At 38.1% G+C, this 11,998-nt stretch overlaps 1 protein-coding gene across 1 annotated transcript; it reads left to right on the plus strand.

Annotated features, from left to right (window-relative positions):
- Nucleotides 1-33: 33 nt before the first annotated feature.
- Nucleotides 34-11,945, plus strand: LOC145478621 (TBC1 domain family member 14-like). Its single transcript, XM_081456717.1, has 12 exons — nt 34-1,178; nt 2,295-2,422; nt 2,831-2,966; nt 3,517-3,599; nt 5,832-5,949; nt 6,107-6,213; nt 6,356-6,549; nt 6,965-7,036; nt 7,281-7,409; nt 7,648-7,757; nt 7,895-7,998; nt 8,379-11,945. The coding sequence occupies exons 1-12, from the start codon at nt 295-297 to the stop codon at nt 8,588-8,590; spliced, it is 2,277 nt and encodes a 758-aa protein (XP_081312843.1). The 5' UTR covers nt 34-294; the 3' UTR covers nt 8,591-11,945.
- The last annotated feature ends 53 nt before the right edge of the window (nt 11,946-11,998 follow it).

Here is an 11,998-nt window from a genome sequence, read left to right on the forward strand (position 1 = left end):
AGATAATGGCAAGGGTGCATGATGGGAATAGTAGTAGTAGTAGAACGTGAAACAAAATGGCGGAGGTTTACAGAGACGACATCACACCGCGGCACCGGGTATTATTAGGCTCCTTCGAAAGTTATTAGCGAAAATTGTGGGGATTAAGTGTGCAAGTGTGTTTATTGGGCAATTAACCGTTTCTGGAGAGGCTTAAACAGAGGAAAGTCAAAAGATAATGGATTATTCTGGCGATCGAATTTGACGCCGGCGTACGTGTTCGACAACTCATAGTAGGAATATTTATTCCCGAACATGTTGAGCTCGGTAAAGAATTATGCCGTTGTCTCTGAACAAATATCGGAAGATATGAATGGATCAGAGGAAAATCACGATGAGTCTAATGATGACAACTGCCGCAAATCTTCTCTGACAAATGCGCTTTTATCGCATGATGTACACTGTACTCAAACTGACGCCCAAGTTACGTGTTCTGAGGTTTCCAAACTTCCTTCTGACATTGAGGAAGCACTACAAGAGGATTACGAAGAAACAAGCAGCAATACTGCTGTAGAAGAAGACACAGATCATAACGAAACTGGTGATGATGAGACTGATGATAGTTTTAACATGACGAGTGTTGCTGAGGTTTCCTTGGAAGTCGTAGAGGCTTCAACTGATGCTGGTGTATTTCCGCGTGGTAAAACGAGTCAAGAATGTCCTGCATCCAGCGATTCTTCAGAAAATCTTCTTGGCTCAAACAACGCTGAAGACAGTGACGAAGTTTTTCCTCTTGTAAAGCAAAAGGCAAACTCCGCCGAAGATTTGCTCGACAAAAACTTCGTAAAATGGGCGAATGAGGGTAACTTGCTTAGAAGTAACAGAGACAAGGACAGTGCTCAATCTTCAGAATCACCAAGCAGTGATGTTGAATTTAGTGCGTGCTCTTCAGTTACCAGCTGTACTGAAGACAGTGGAATTAGCTCCATTGTTAGGGACGAAGAGCTAGAAGAGATCCCACTAAATAACTCTCAATTTAGCCCAGAACTGTACAAGCAGATGTCCAGATTTTCTATGGACGATTCGGTTGCGGCATGGATTCCTAAGTCCTCTAACACGTATGCCCCTAGCCCGAACTCAAATGCAAAGATAGTGTCGGTAACAGATGGCGGAAAGTCACAGAAGCAGAGTAAGCTAAAGTAAGCATTATTTTATTTCTTTTACAGTGTTAGAGCTGTGTTTTCTACTTGTACATTGTACATTTTACGGTTTTCTTAATGCGTATAGGTAGTCATTTGTTAACAAACGAAACTGAAAGTGCAAACAATACAGCTTGATCTATATCGATGCAAGCCTTGATCGAGGCTAGCTAATCTTTGTAGCTGTTGGGTCATTGCTACTGGAAGAGACATGTGGAGGTGTAAAATTGTTTACAATTTGATAGTCGGAGACTGCACCCTGCAGAGCTGATTTAACACAACGTAAGTGATATTGTATCAATATTGCTCATTTGCATGTACTTTTCATGCAATATTGGAGACAGCTAAAATTATTGGCAATCTATCATTGAATCTTGTGACAGAAATTCACTCCTTTATTCACTCAAATCATTTGAAATGGATTGCTGACATTACGAAGCAAGACATAGTATTACCTACCATCCCAGTTAATTGTTCTTGGCTTCTTTTTATTTCCACCCTATATGCAACAGCTTCTCGATGTGAGGCATGCATAAAGTGTAGCAGATAGAATCCCCCCTTGGGAGCTTGCCCAAAGTCAAATATCAAATATCAGCATGTGCTGGGTACTTAGTTAACTAATATGCAGTTTATTTTTTGAGAATATAATTATTGTTCTCCAAAATGTATTTTGATGCATGAGACAAACAGCGTGAACAAGCAATTTGTTTTCTGTAACTGAAATATTATACATTTTTCTGTGCCTTAAATTACAAATGAATCTATTAACATTGTCTTTTTTCTCACTTCTTACCAAGATATATTCTCAACCAAAAACTATAATCAAATTGATTGTTCATGCTGGATAAAATGAGTACCTGAACTGACAAATATTCATGAATATTGTGTACTTGACTGTTTAAAATGCCAATACATGTATATAAGAAATATGTTTCCTGAATCTGGAATCAGCTAGATACAGGAAAGGAGGTGAGATGGTATATCATATTCTTACCAAAAATGTGCTTTTCCAAAAAAATTAATACACTTTTTAATTATTAGTTTAATATATCACACTAATATTCAGGCTAATGTACGTTTGCTAATGGCAGTTCATACTCATCCGTTTCTTTGCAGGGGCCTGTTTTCAAGGTCATCTCAGAAGGAACCTGTTCCAGCTTGGAAGTTATTTGGAAAGGTTCCCATTAAAGATGCTAGGGAAAGCAGCAAAGATCTTCATAATCAGCCATCATCTTTTGATAGAGGTGAATAGTCAGCTATCTGATCACGTTTCTTTAGAGTGTCCTCAATGGGACCTTACAAACTTGTCCAGTCCCACTATCCTGACCAGCTTTTCCAAGATGTTCAGCTATGCTGATGGTCTTTACTGGCTAATATTCATTATCATAATTACTGACTGAAGGGGAAATCCAAATGGTATGTGAAATTTGAAACTGAAATCTGACATTGAAACCACAACTTACATGTACATTGCACTTACAAAGCATTCATGAATAGCCTCTGCCATCATACTTACCGGTAATGTTCTCCACTTACAGACATCATTAAGTAAAGGATGGCAGGTAAAGAGTGCATGTTATTTAATTAAATTCATCATCATTATTTTAAGAATTTGTCTCTCACATCTGCTATGCTTTCTTCTCAACCTGCAGGAGACAGTAAGCGCAGGTCTTTTGGGGATAGGCCTTTATCAATTACTCCAAACTTAAAACCAAAATTTCTCTCTGTAAGAAAGAAGCCTACAGCAGGTAGCTCAACAACAGCCCTTATTTTTGAAAACAGACCCAGGTAAACACCATACTGTAATAATGTTTATGAGATTGTGCATATACTGGAATAACATTGTGCAATTTTCATAACAGTTTTCAACATTGTAAGTACATAAGTATGCCTGAACTGGTACATCATGTCTGCTAAAATGACATGTATTATAACAGTCAAATGAGTGATAACAATTCCTTAATTCTGCCTATGGTATGTTGAATGCTTTACATTATTTAACAACAAACTGGGCCTTCTCAGTTGGAATGTACAGCTTTAAATTCTCTACAAGATCAACAATAAAGTAGCCTCTTTTGTAAATGTAGGTTTTTTTCCATGACCTAATGTTGCATGTACTTACATTTCAAGGTAAATTTTCATATTAGCACTTGCAACATATCAGTTTACATGGTAATTTGTTGTCATGTGGTAGAGAATTTCAGGTCACATTATACCCTCAATTTCCTTGCTGTGTTCATTTTTCATTGCCAAAAATATGTAATAAACAAATCAAAGATAAACAAGTCTTTAAAATCTTGTTTTTACACTGATTTTTTTATTCCTTTCACATTCTCAGTAACCTTCCAGCCAAATCACCAACAGAGGAGAAAAAACACAGACGGCAATATGAAGCAATGGTAGCTGAAGCAAAGAAAAAAGGTGAAAATCATTACTAAATTTGTAATGCTGATATAACATATACAGGGGACATTGTAGAGATTTTAGAAATAGAAGACAGATGCAGCATATGCTTCTGTATGGGTTTGGAAGGAGCACTGAAGAGTAAAGAAGAGCAGGAAAAGGGTTTTGTGTAACTCATCAACAATACATGTAGATGAGCTTGGGGAATGGTGCCTGAAAGAAAGGTAGAGCCCAAGAACAAAGTTAACTGAACTGAGCACCCAGGGTATCCATGACAACCCTGTGAGTGGCAACCACAAGGCACCATCACACTGAGAAATCAGTGGAAACACAGGCGGCCCAAGCTCAGGATAGGAGGAGTTATTATTTATTTATTTTTTTAATCTTTATGCGAACGCTCAGTGCATGAAACGTGACATATTTACCGCCGACATCTACTATTACATAACCACCGAGTTTGGTTACGCGAAACGTGACCTTCACCTTGTAGCAAATGGTGGTGTTGTGTTACAACAGTTTGAATTTATAAAGGTTTGTATGGGGAAGAACAGTAGTCGACATTATAGCTGAAATTTTGATATTTTTTCAATAAAAATGACTTACCTCAATGCCTTGTTGTTTTTTCTATTGCCATCTCGCTTCTCTTAAGCGAGTTATCGCTTTTTGGTTTTCCTCTACTAAGAAAGAGTAAAGGCTACACACTTGATTCTGACCTCCACTCGAAGCGAAAATAAACCAATGAAATCCCACCAGCCGCCCCAATTCCTTGGCAGAATCATAGTACGGGGTTAAGCACTCCTTTTCAGTTAAATTTCAAGCCAAATTCATCTCCACAGCGCATGCTACAAAGCTCTAAATCAAAGAAAGCTAGCCATCCACACTCAGTGATCATGCTGCCGGGACCATCCATGGCCACAGTCGAACAAATTGACCCTGACCGGGGGAAGGGAGTGCACGGTCCCCTAGGGACTGATTGGCTTGTCATAACAATGCTCCGTTGGCAGCCTGGATTAAAATATACCCAGGGGACCGTCAAGCAAAGTACCTGGCTTGTCGAGAACTGTGCGCTCCCTTTCCCTGGTTAGGGTCAATTTGTTAGCCCGGCATTGTGCTCAGGTTTCTAATGTGTCCATGGTTGGTCCCAGCAGCGTGATCACTGATTCCGGATGGTTAGCTTTCTTCGATTCAGAGCTTTGTATCGTGAGCTGTAGAGATGAATTTGACTTGGGATTTAACTAAAAGGGAGCGCTTAACCCTGTACTATTATTCTGCGGAGGAATTGGGGCGGTTGGTGGGATTTCAGTGTTTTTTTTTCGCTTTGAGCGGGGGTCAGTCCAGAATTGAGTGTGTAGCCTTTACTCTTTCTTAGTAGAGGAAAACCAAAAGCGATAACTCGCTTAAAAGGCTTCGAATAAAGCTGAGAAGCGAGATGACAATAGGAAAGATAACAAGGCATTAAGGTAAGTCATTTTTATCGCAAAAATATCAAAATTTCAGCTATAATGTCGGTTACCGTTTTTCCCCATACAAACCTTTATAAATTCAAACCATTGTAACACAACACCACCATATGCTGCAAGGCGAAGGTCACGGTTTGAGTAACCAAACTCGGTGGTTATGTAATAGTAGATGTCGACGGTAAATATGTCACGTTTCACACGCTGAATGTTCGCATAAAGATTAAAAGATAAACAAATAATAACTCCTCGCATCGAGAGCTTGGGCTGCCTGTGGTGGTAACAAACAATACTAACCACATGCATACCTACCATGAAGAAATGGAGGATGGGCAGGCTGCGAAAAAAGCTCAAAGAGAACTCTCCAGCAGCGAAAAACATGCAGAATGACTCAACATCTAAAGCTGAGCTGTAAAATCAAGGTGCCCCAGCACAAATCTCCTCGCCACCCCATACATCAACACTGAGGGAAACTGCTGGCCAGCAATGTTGTTTCATGTTTAACTTGACGCAGCAATATTGTTTCACATTTAACTTAGTATAAATTATATTTAGCCACAGTAAAATATGCAGTGAAAGAGCCTGGTTATACATGTAATGTAATGAAAAACTTACTTTTACCGTATTAAACATGGCAGGAGAATGTGTTCTAACAAGATGAATTTGCATTTACATGTCTTGAATGTTTGGGTAGGGAAGGTATTGCTCTTAATTATATATACACACTTTATTGAACTTTTCGGTAACAACAAATCATATACCGATGTAGTAATAGTGTACTCTGTGATTGTAGAATTGAAGGAGATGAAGCTTCAAGAGAAAAAGCTCAAAGAAAAGTGCAAACAGGAAGATGGAATTGTTTCTGCTGTCTCTTTGTGGACAAATGAGATACTACCCAACTGGGAAACTATGTAAGTTTCCTAGATTGCATTTCTCGTGTTTGTTGTGACTGGAAGTGACTTTGTAGATTGTGTCAACATAGCTTTACTTGTAGTTTGGCTTTAAGTTACGTAGAGCGATATCATACAGAGCTTGTTATTAATATAATCTGTAACTTTCTTCCATTAGGCAGCATGCAAAGAAAACTAGGGAACTTTGGTGGCAAGCCCTTCCACCAAGTGTACGCGGAACGGTTTGGAAGCTGGCTATTGGAAATGACTTACACATTACTCATGGTTAGTTGTCATGTTTGCTACCCCACTTTTAACCTATTTTGACCAGTGAAGTGACATAGTAATCTAACTGCTGATAAGCACTGTTTAGTGTAATTGATTGAAGACAAGTAGAATAAAATGTTTCTTAATGTTCTGTTTGCAGAATTATTTGACATATTCCAGTCTCATGCATATGAAAAACTCTTCACAACACGACTTAACAAGAAGAAAAACCCAACACAGACAGTTGCAGAGCTGCCAGCAAGTGATCATCCAGTTGTCAGCAAGGCTCACACAGTAGAGCTCATCATGATGGATGTTTCACGGACATTTCCTTCACTGTGCATATTTCAAGAGGTATAGTTTGGGTTGACTTGACTTTCATTAGTGAGGAGGAAGTTATTTCAAATCAGCTTATCCAGCTTTAAGGGCTGCCTGTGGTCATGTCTTGGACAACTTACAGTGCCTCAATCCACTAAGGTTTACATGTGCATACCGCAGGCCACTGTTAGGGCAACTTAGTGAGCAGGGGTACCAGTACTCCTAGTTGCTTCTTTGGAAATTGATAAAAGCTTCTCAAGTAGGATGGGCCACTTTGGCTTTCAGTTGAATAACACAAGTAGCTATAAGAAATGTTTAACTTGGTAATGTCAAAGAGATGTTGGTGAACATACATGTAAATCAGTTTGATAATTTTTTTTCTAGAGAAAAATCCTTTTTCGATACATTTATCTTGTACAGTTTAATACATGTATTGTATGTTTTGTTCCAGGGTGGTCCATTCCATGATGTTCTTCATAGTATTTTAGGAGCATACACCTGCTATCGACCTGATGTAGGATATGTAAGTTATTTACCATTACTTTCACCAACAAGTGCACAGTTGTTATGGGGGTGGTGGAAATATTCAAAATAACTGCATGACTAGAAGGAAAATAAGAATTAGACTGAAAAACTTTGAGTACTTTTAATCAGCAATTAGAATTTGGCAAAAAGTATACTTAATCCCCAAATATTTGTTAGTTTGTTTCACACATTCCTGTGCTAGTTATCAATAGTTTTTAACAATCTTGTTTTCTAAATTTCAGGTCCAAGGAATGTCATTTCTTGCAGCTGTTTTGTTGCTGAACATGGAACCATCTGATGCTTTTATTTGTTTTGCAAACCTTCTCAACAAACCATGTCAACTGGCTTTTTTTAGAGTTGACCATCCAATGGTTAGTACATATATTGAAACAAATTTGACTGTTCATCCTCTTGCTTGCTTGCTTTACACATACACGTGATTGAAAATATTGAATATCACTTTCCAGGCCTGAATATTTTGTTCCATAGCTTTTTACCAGTAAAGACCCTGACTTCACCAGCTCTGTGGACATGTTCGACATTATATTGTGAATTTGCTGGTTTTCTACATTGTGTAACATCACTGACTCAATAAAATGCTTCTTTTAGATGGTTGCTTATTTTGCTGCCTTTGAGATGTTTTTAGAGGAGTTTCTGCCCTCAGTTCATGCACATTTTATTGAAGAAAACTTCACACCTGATATGTACCTGATTGACTGGTGAGAACAATAAAAATTACAAAAAGATGTACATAGTTTGTTCACTGACTGACTGTGTAGAAGTATTTTTCAGTGATGTATCATCCATCTTAAGTTTATAAACCATGGTTAAGGTTACATTGTGTGAATCATTGCAGGACATTCACATTGTTTAGCAAATCATTACCTCTGGACGTTGCCTCAAGAGTGTGGGATGTGTTCTGTAGAGATGGAGAAGCATTTCTATTCAGGGCAGCACTAGGTGAGTTTCTCAAGTTATTCAAGAATCCCTCAATGACACAATGCTACAAGAAAATAACTTTAACTATCATGAAACTGGATACCAGGGAGAAGTTAATCAGAAACTAGTTCACATTGACTGAAGTTTGACTTTACTCCTCGGTCAGAGTGTACGTAAATTAAAAAATCTGAATCCAGAAAATGTGAGTACAAGAATTTTTTTTTTGTAGTCGCATAACTTTTTTCATTACTCATCCTACTCTGCATTTTCAAAATTGACTAGGTAATTGATGCAAATTCCAGGCATTGTTTTGAGAACATACATTGAACATTCATTGCACCTGTCCCCCAGTTTTCCTTGGTAATCCTGAATGCAAAATTTTAATATTATTTATTTCACAGGAATATTGAAGTTTTATCAGGAGGATTTGTTGGAAATGGATTTCATTCATCTTGGCCAGTTTCTTTCCAAGTTACCAGATGACATACCTGCAGCTTCTCTTTTCCAAGCAATTGCCTCAATTAATTTGATGGAACAGAAATTTATTCAGACACTAGCGATGCAAAAGGAGGTTGCGGCCCAAATAAAAAGTGTCTCTTCATCGACAAAATGAAAGAATATGGACAAAAAATTAACTGTCTTTAACTTAACTTTTTTGCTGTGAAAATATTTTCTGACTGGTTCATTCATGCAGGGTCGCTTGACATGATTGTAATATTCAGAAAATGTTGCTAGATGAGTTTATGAAAGGGACATGCATGTAGCAGGTCTGTTAAGGTCTCACATGAATGGCTTGATACCCTTTGAGGGAACAATTGAACAAACATGAGAAACAATGCCCCTAGCCCTAAAAAAATGACAGCGGCGACAATTCAATAAAACAACAGCAGCTTACGAGAGCTGCTACACTTCTGTTATGAAACTGACAAAAATAAGTTTGTCTCACATATAAAGGTGTAATGCAGTTTTATCTTGAGTTCAGTTCCTGTTGAAACAGTCCTACTCACTCACCTGTGTGTAGAGTCCATCCAAGCTTTTCTTTACATGTAGGTCATTGGGCAACCTTTCTGGTATAATTGGATGTTATATATTATGAGATTAGCCAGATAATTTTCACCATGCCCACTTTGACTGGTTCAGTAAAAGCTATCAGACTTTTCACATGCAAGCTTTCCATTCAGCAAACACACTTCAATGTGTTATGTTTACTTATCTTTTGTCAATTTTTAAACTAGCTCAAGTTTGAAAAAGGGTCATGTAATCATTGAAATTATATAGTTATTTTCAAAACCTGATTCGAAGGTCGGCTATGTGGTAAAATCTGTCCCACGTTATGGACTAGAAACAGTCGCCTTGAGCCCACTGTATCCTTCCCATTCTTCCCAGCCCTTCTACTGAGGCAAAAAGCGGGCAATATTTTTCTTACTTAATATTTTTTTCTTAGTTAATATCTGGTTAACACACAGGTTGGGTCTAGTGAACAGTGTAAGACATGTAAGTTATCATGGTTGTGAAGCAATAAGCAGTTACAATGAAAACCAATAAATGAATTTGGATTCTCAGATTATTTCAGGAGGTTTTCATGCAATTCGTACTTTGCTTCATAACTGCATTGGTGACTTTCATTTGCAATACTATTATAAATTACTATTTTGCATAGCAGTTTTCACAGAACCTTACATAAAGAAGTGATATAGTATCGTTTCATTTCTCTCCCTATTAAAATCTATTTTGGTATAATGCAAGGTTGTATAAATAGGATGTAATTAGTTCTTTAGGTAAAATGTAGAATAGGTATATATGTACAGAATACTCTAAAATCATAAAAAAAGAATTTTTTTCAAGCCAATATATACCACATTGATTAATCTATGATTTTCCGATTTCGGTTTTGCAAATATTCTTATTTAGTTGGGCCTTTTTTTTCAAAGCGTAAAGTAGGCATGTTTATGATTTGATTACAATAATTATACCTGTGTAAGGTGCATATTTAATTACATGTTATGCCAAATCAAAATTTATAAAAGGTTTTTTTTTTTAAGTTGGCCATTGCCTCTGCTTCAAAATGAGGCCATACATATGAGATTTGCAAACACACATGTAACTTAACTTACATGGAAGGTTTTGCACTCAGGCACATCTGTCTTGTCCTGAATACCATTTCATTTAGTTGTTGTAAGATTGAAAACACAATTCAGGGTTTGATGGTTTCCTCATTGCTCCAACCAAGAGGGGATGCCTAGGACAAGGCAGAGGCTAGGTTTGTCTACCAGACGCTGTTTCTGGGAATGAGCCCGCGCTCACCCCCTCTTCTCGGGGAGGAACGCAGCCGGACCAGAAATAGAGCCTAGGCAGAGGCTTGACATCGACAAGGAGACAAACAGGAGCGTAATAGACACAAACTTCCATGCAGTCAATTTGATTTTCTGTTTGTACTATGGTATTTACGTGGAGTTATATTTTGGTTTAATGCTAACGGAAAACAGTGTACGTTACTGGAGGTTCGGGTAACAAATCTGGGAATTTTTTACAATAATATATGTTCAAGCAAAACAGTTGTAAATAAAAGTTTAAAGCAAAAGTTTGCCATGTTAGCTTTGTCTGCATTACCGTTGTTGTTCGTTTAATGATTTCCTCATACAAATTCCTCTTACCGGATCCGAAGCATGTCTCCTAATGTACCTTATTTTTCAACACCAAAAACTTCCAAACATAGCCTGCGAACAGGCTCCCGGTGAGTCCGAACGAAGCCAGGGAGCCTTTAGACATTCAATTGATGCTGCCGTTCTATGATACCAGCTCCTGGTCTCATGATATGATTGGTTTAATCGCTAATTGTTGACATCTTTGAGACGAATATTTGACAGATCTTTGTAATATACGACTCCAACGATTCGTTACAATAGTGAATTTGCCGTCCTCTTTTAAGTTTCGGTACTTTATGTTCTGTTACGAGGAGGAATTTTAAGTAGAAGCTAGTGGAGGGGAGCGGTTTGGCGGTGCTATTTGGCGGTTTCCGGACTTTCCGCTCTTACCTGCTCGTCGCTTCGCAGAGTTTGACACCTCCATCATGTGCTTATAATTTCTTTAGGCTCATTTCAGTATTGCAAAATATGCTTTTTAAAAACTCTCTAAGAGTATTGGCTCGATTAAAACTGTTTGCAAGTACCGAAAATGTAGCTTCTTGACAGGTCTAATTACCTTATTGACTGATTTGTTACAGGCTTATCACCAAGGGCGGATAGGCACATCAAAAACAAAGTCCACAGGCTCCCCCTCTCCGATCGCTTTGCTCTCCGAATTCTTCTGTTTCGCGCTCGCCGAAAGTTTTTTCCGTCCTCGCCGGGAGCCTGTTTGCAGGCTATCCAAACACCGTGGGAGAAGTACGACGCACATGCAGCCCAACAGTGTCTGGTGATTTTAGGGTTTATGAAATATTGAATAATCTCACTGAAGAATGTTTTATTTGCTTAGCAAATACTGTCGATTTCAGCGTTTTTCAAAAACATAAGTGGTATATGCCGGCAGGCCGGTATGATAAAGATGTAATCACCTTCAACAGTGATTCAACACTGGTGAACTCCTTCTATCGCTGAATCAATGAACGGTTTTTGAACGAAAGGGAGATGAGGAGTTAGTGTTAATGCTTCAAAAAAATATAACCAGATTTCAAAGCATGCATTTCTGACAAATAACAAGTGGATTAAAAAACGTTTAGACTGCGGGCTTGCTAAGTTTTTCCGTTTTTCTGAGGTCCTGAGTGAGACCCAGTATATAACCAGATTTCAAAGCATGCAATTCTGACAAATAACAAGTAGGTTAAAAAACGTTTAGACTGTGGGCTTGCTAAGTTTTTCCGTTTTTCTGAGGTCCTGAGTGAGACCCAGTATATAACGCCAGCTCCATCTAAATCCATTCATTATAAGCCTAATACACTCTTAATCAGCGGAGATGAACAACACAACGCTCTTACGACACCCCTAATTTACTGAAAGATTCTTCTTACGAGAGAGAGCAGTAT

Source organism: Orbicella franksi, chromosome 2 (assembly GCF_964199315.1).
Source record: "Orbicella franksi chromosome 2, jaOrbFran1.1, whole genome shotgun sequence".
In the NCBI taxonomy this organism is placed as follows: Eukaryota; Metazoa; Cnidaria; class Anthozoa; order Scleractinia; family Merulinidae; genus Orbicella; species Orbicella franksi.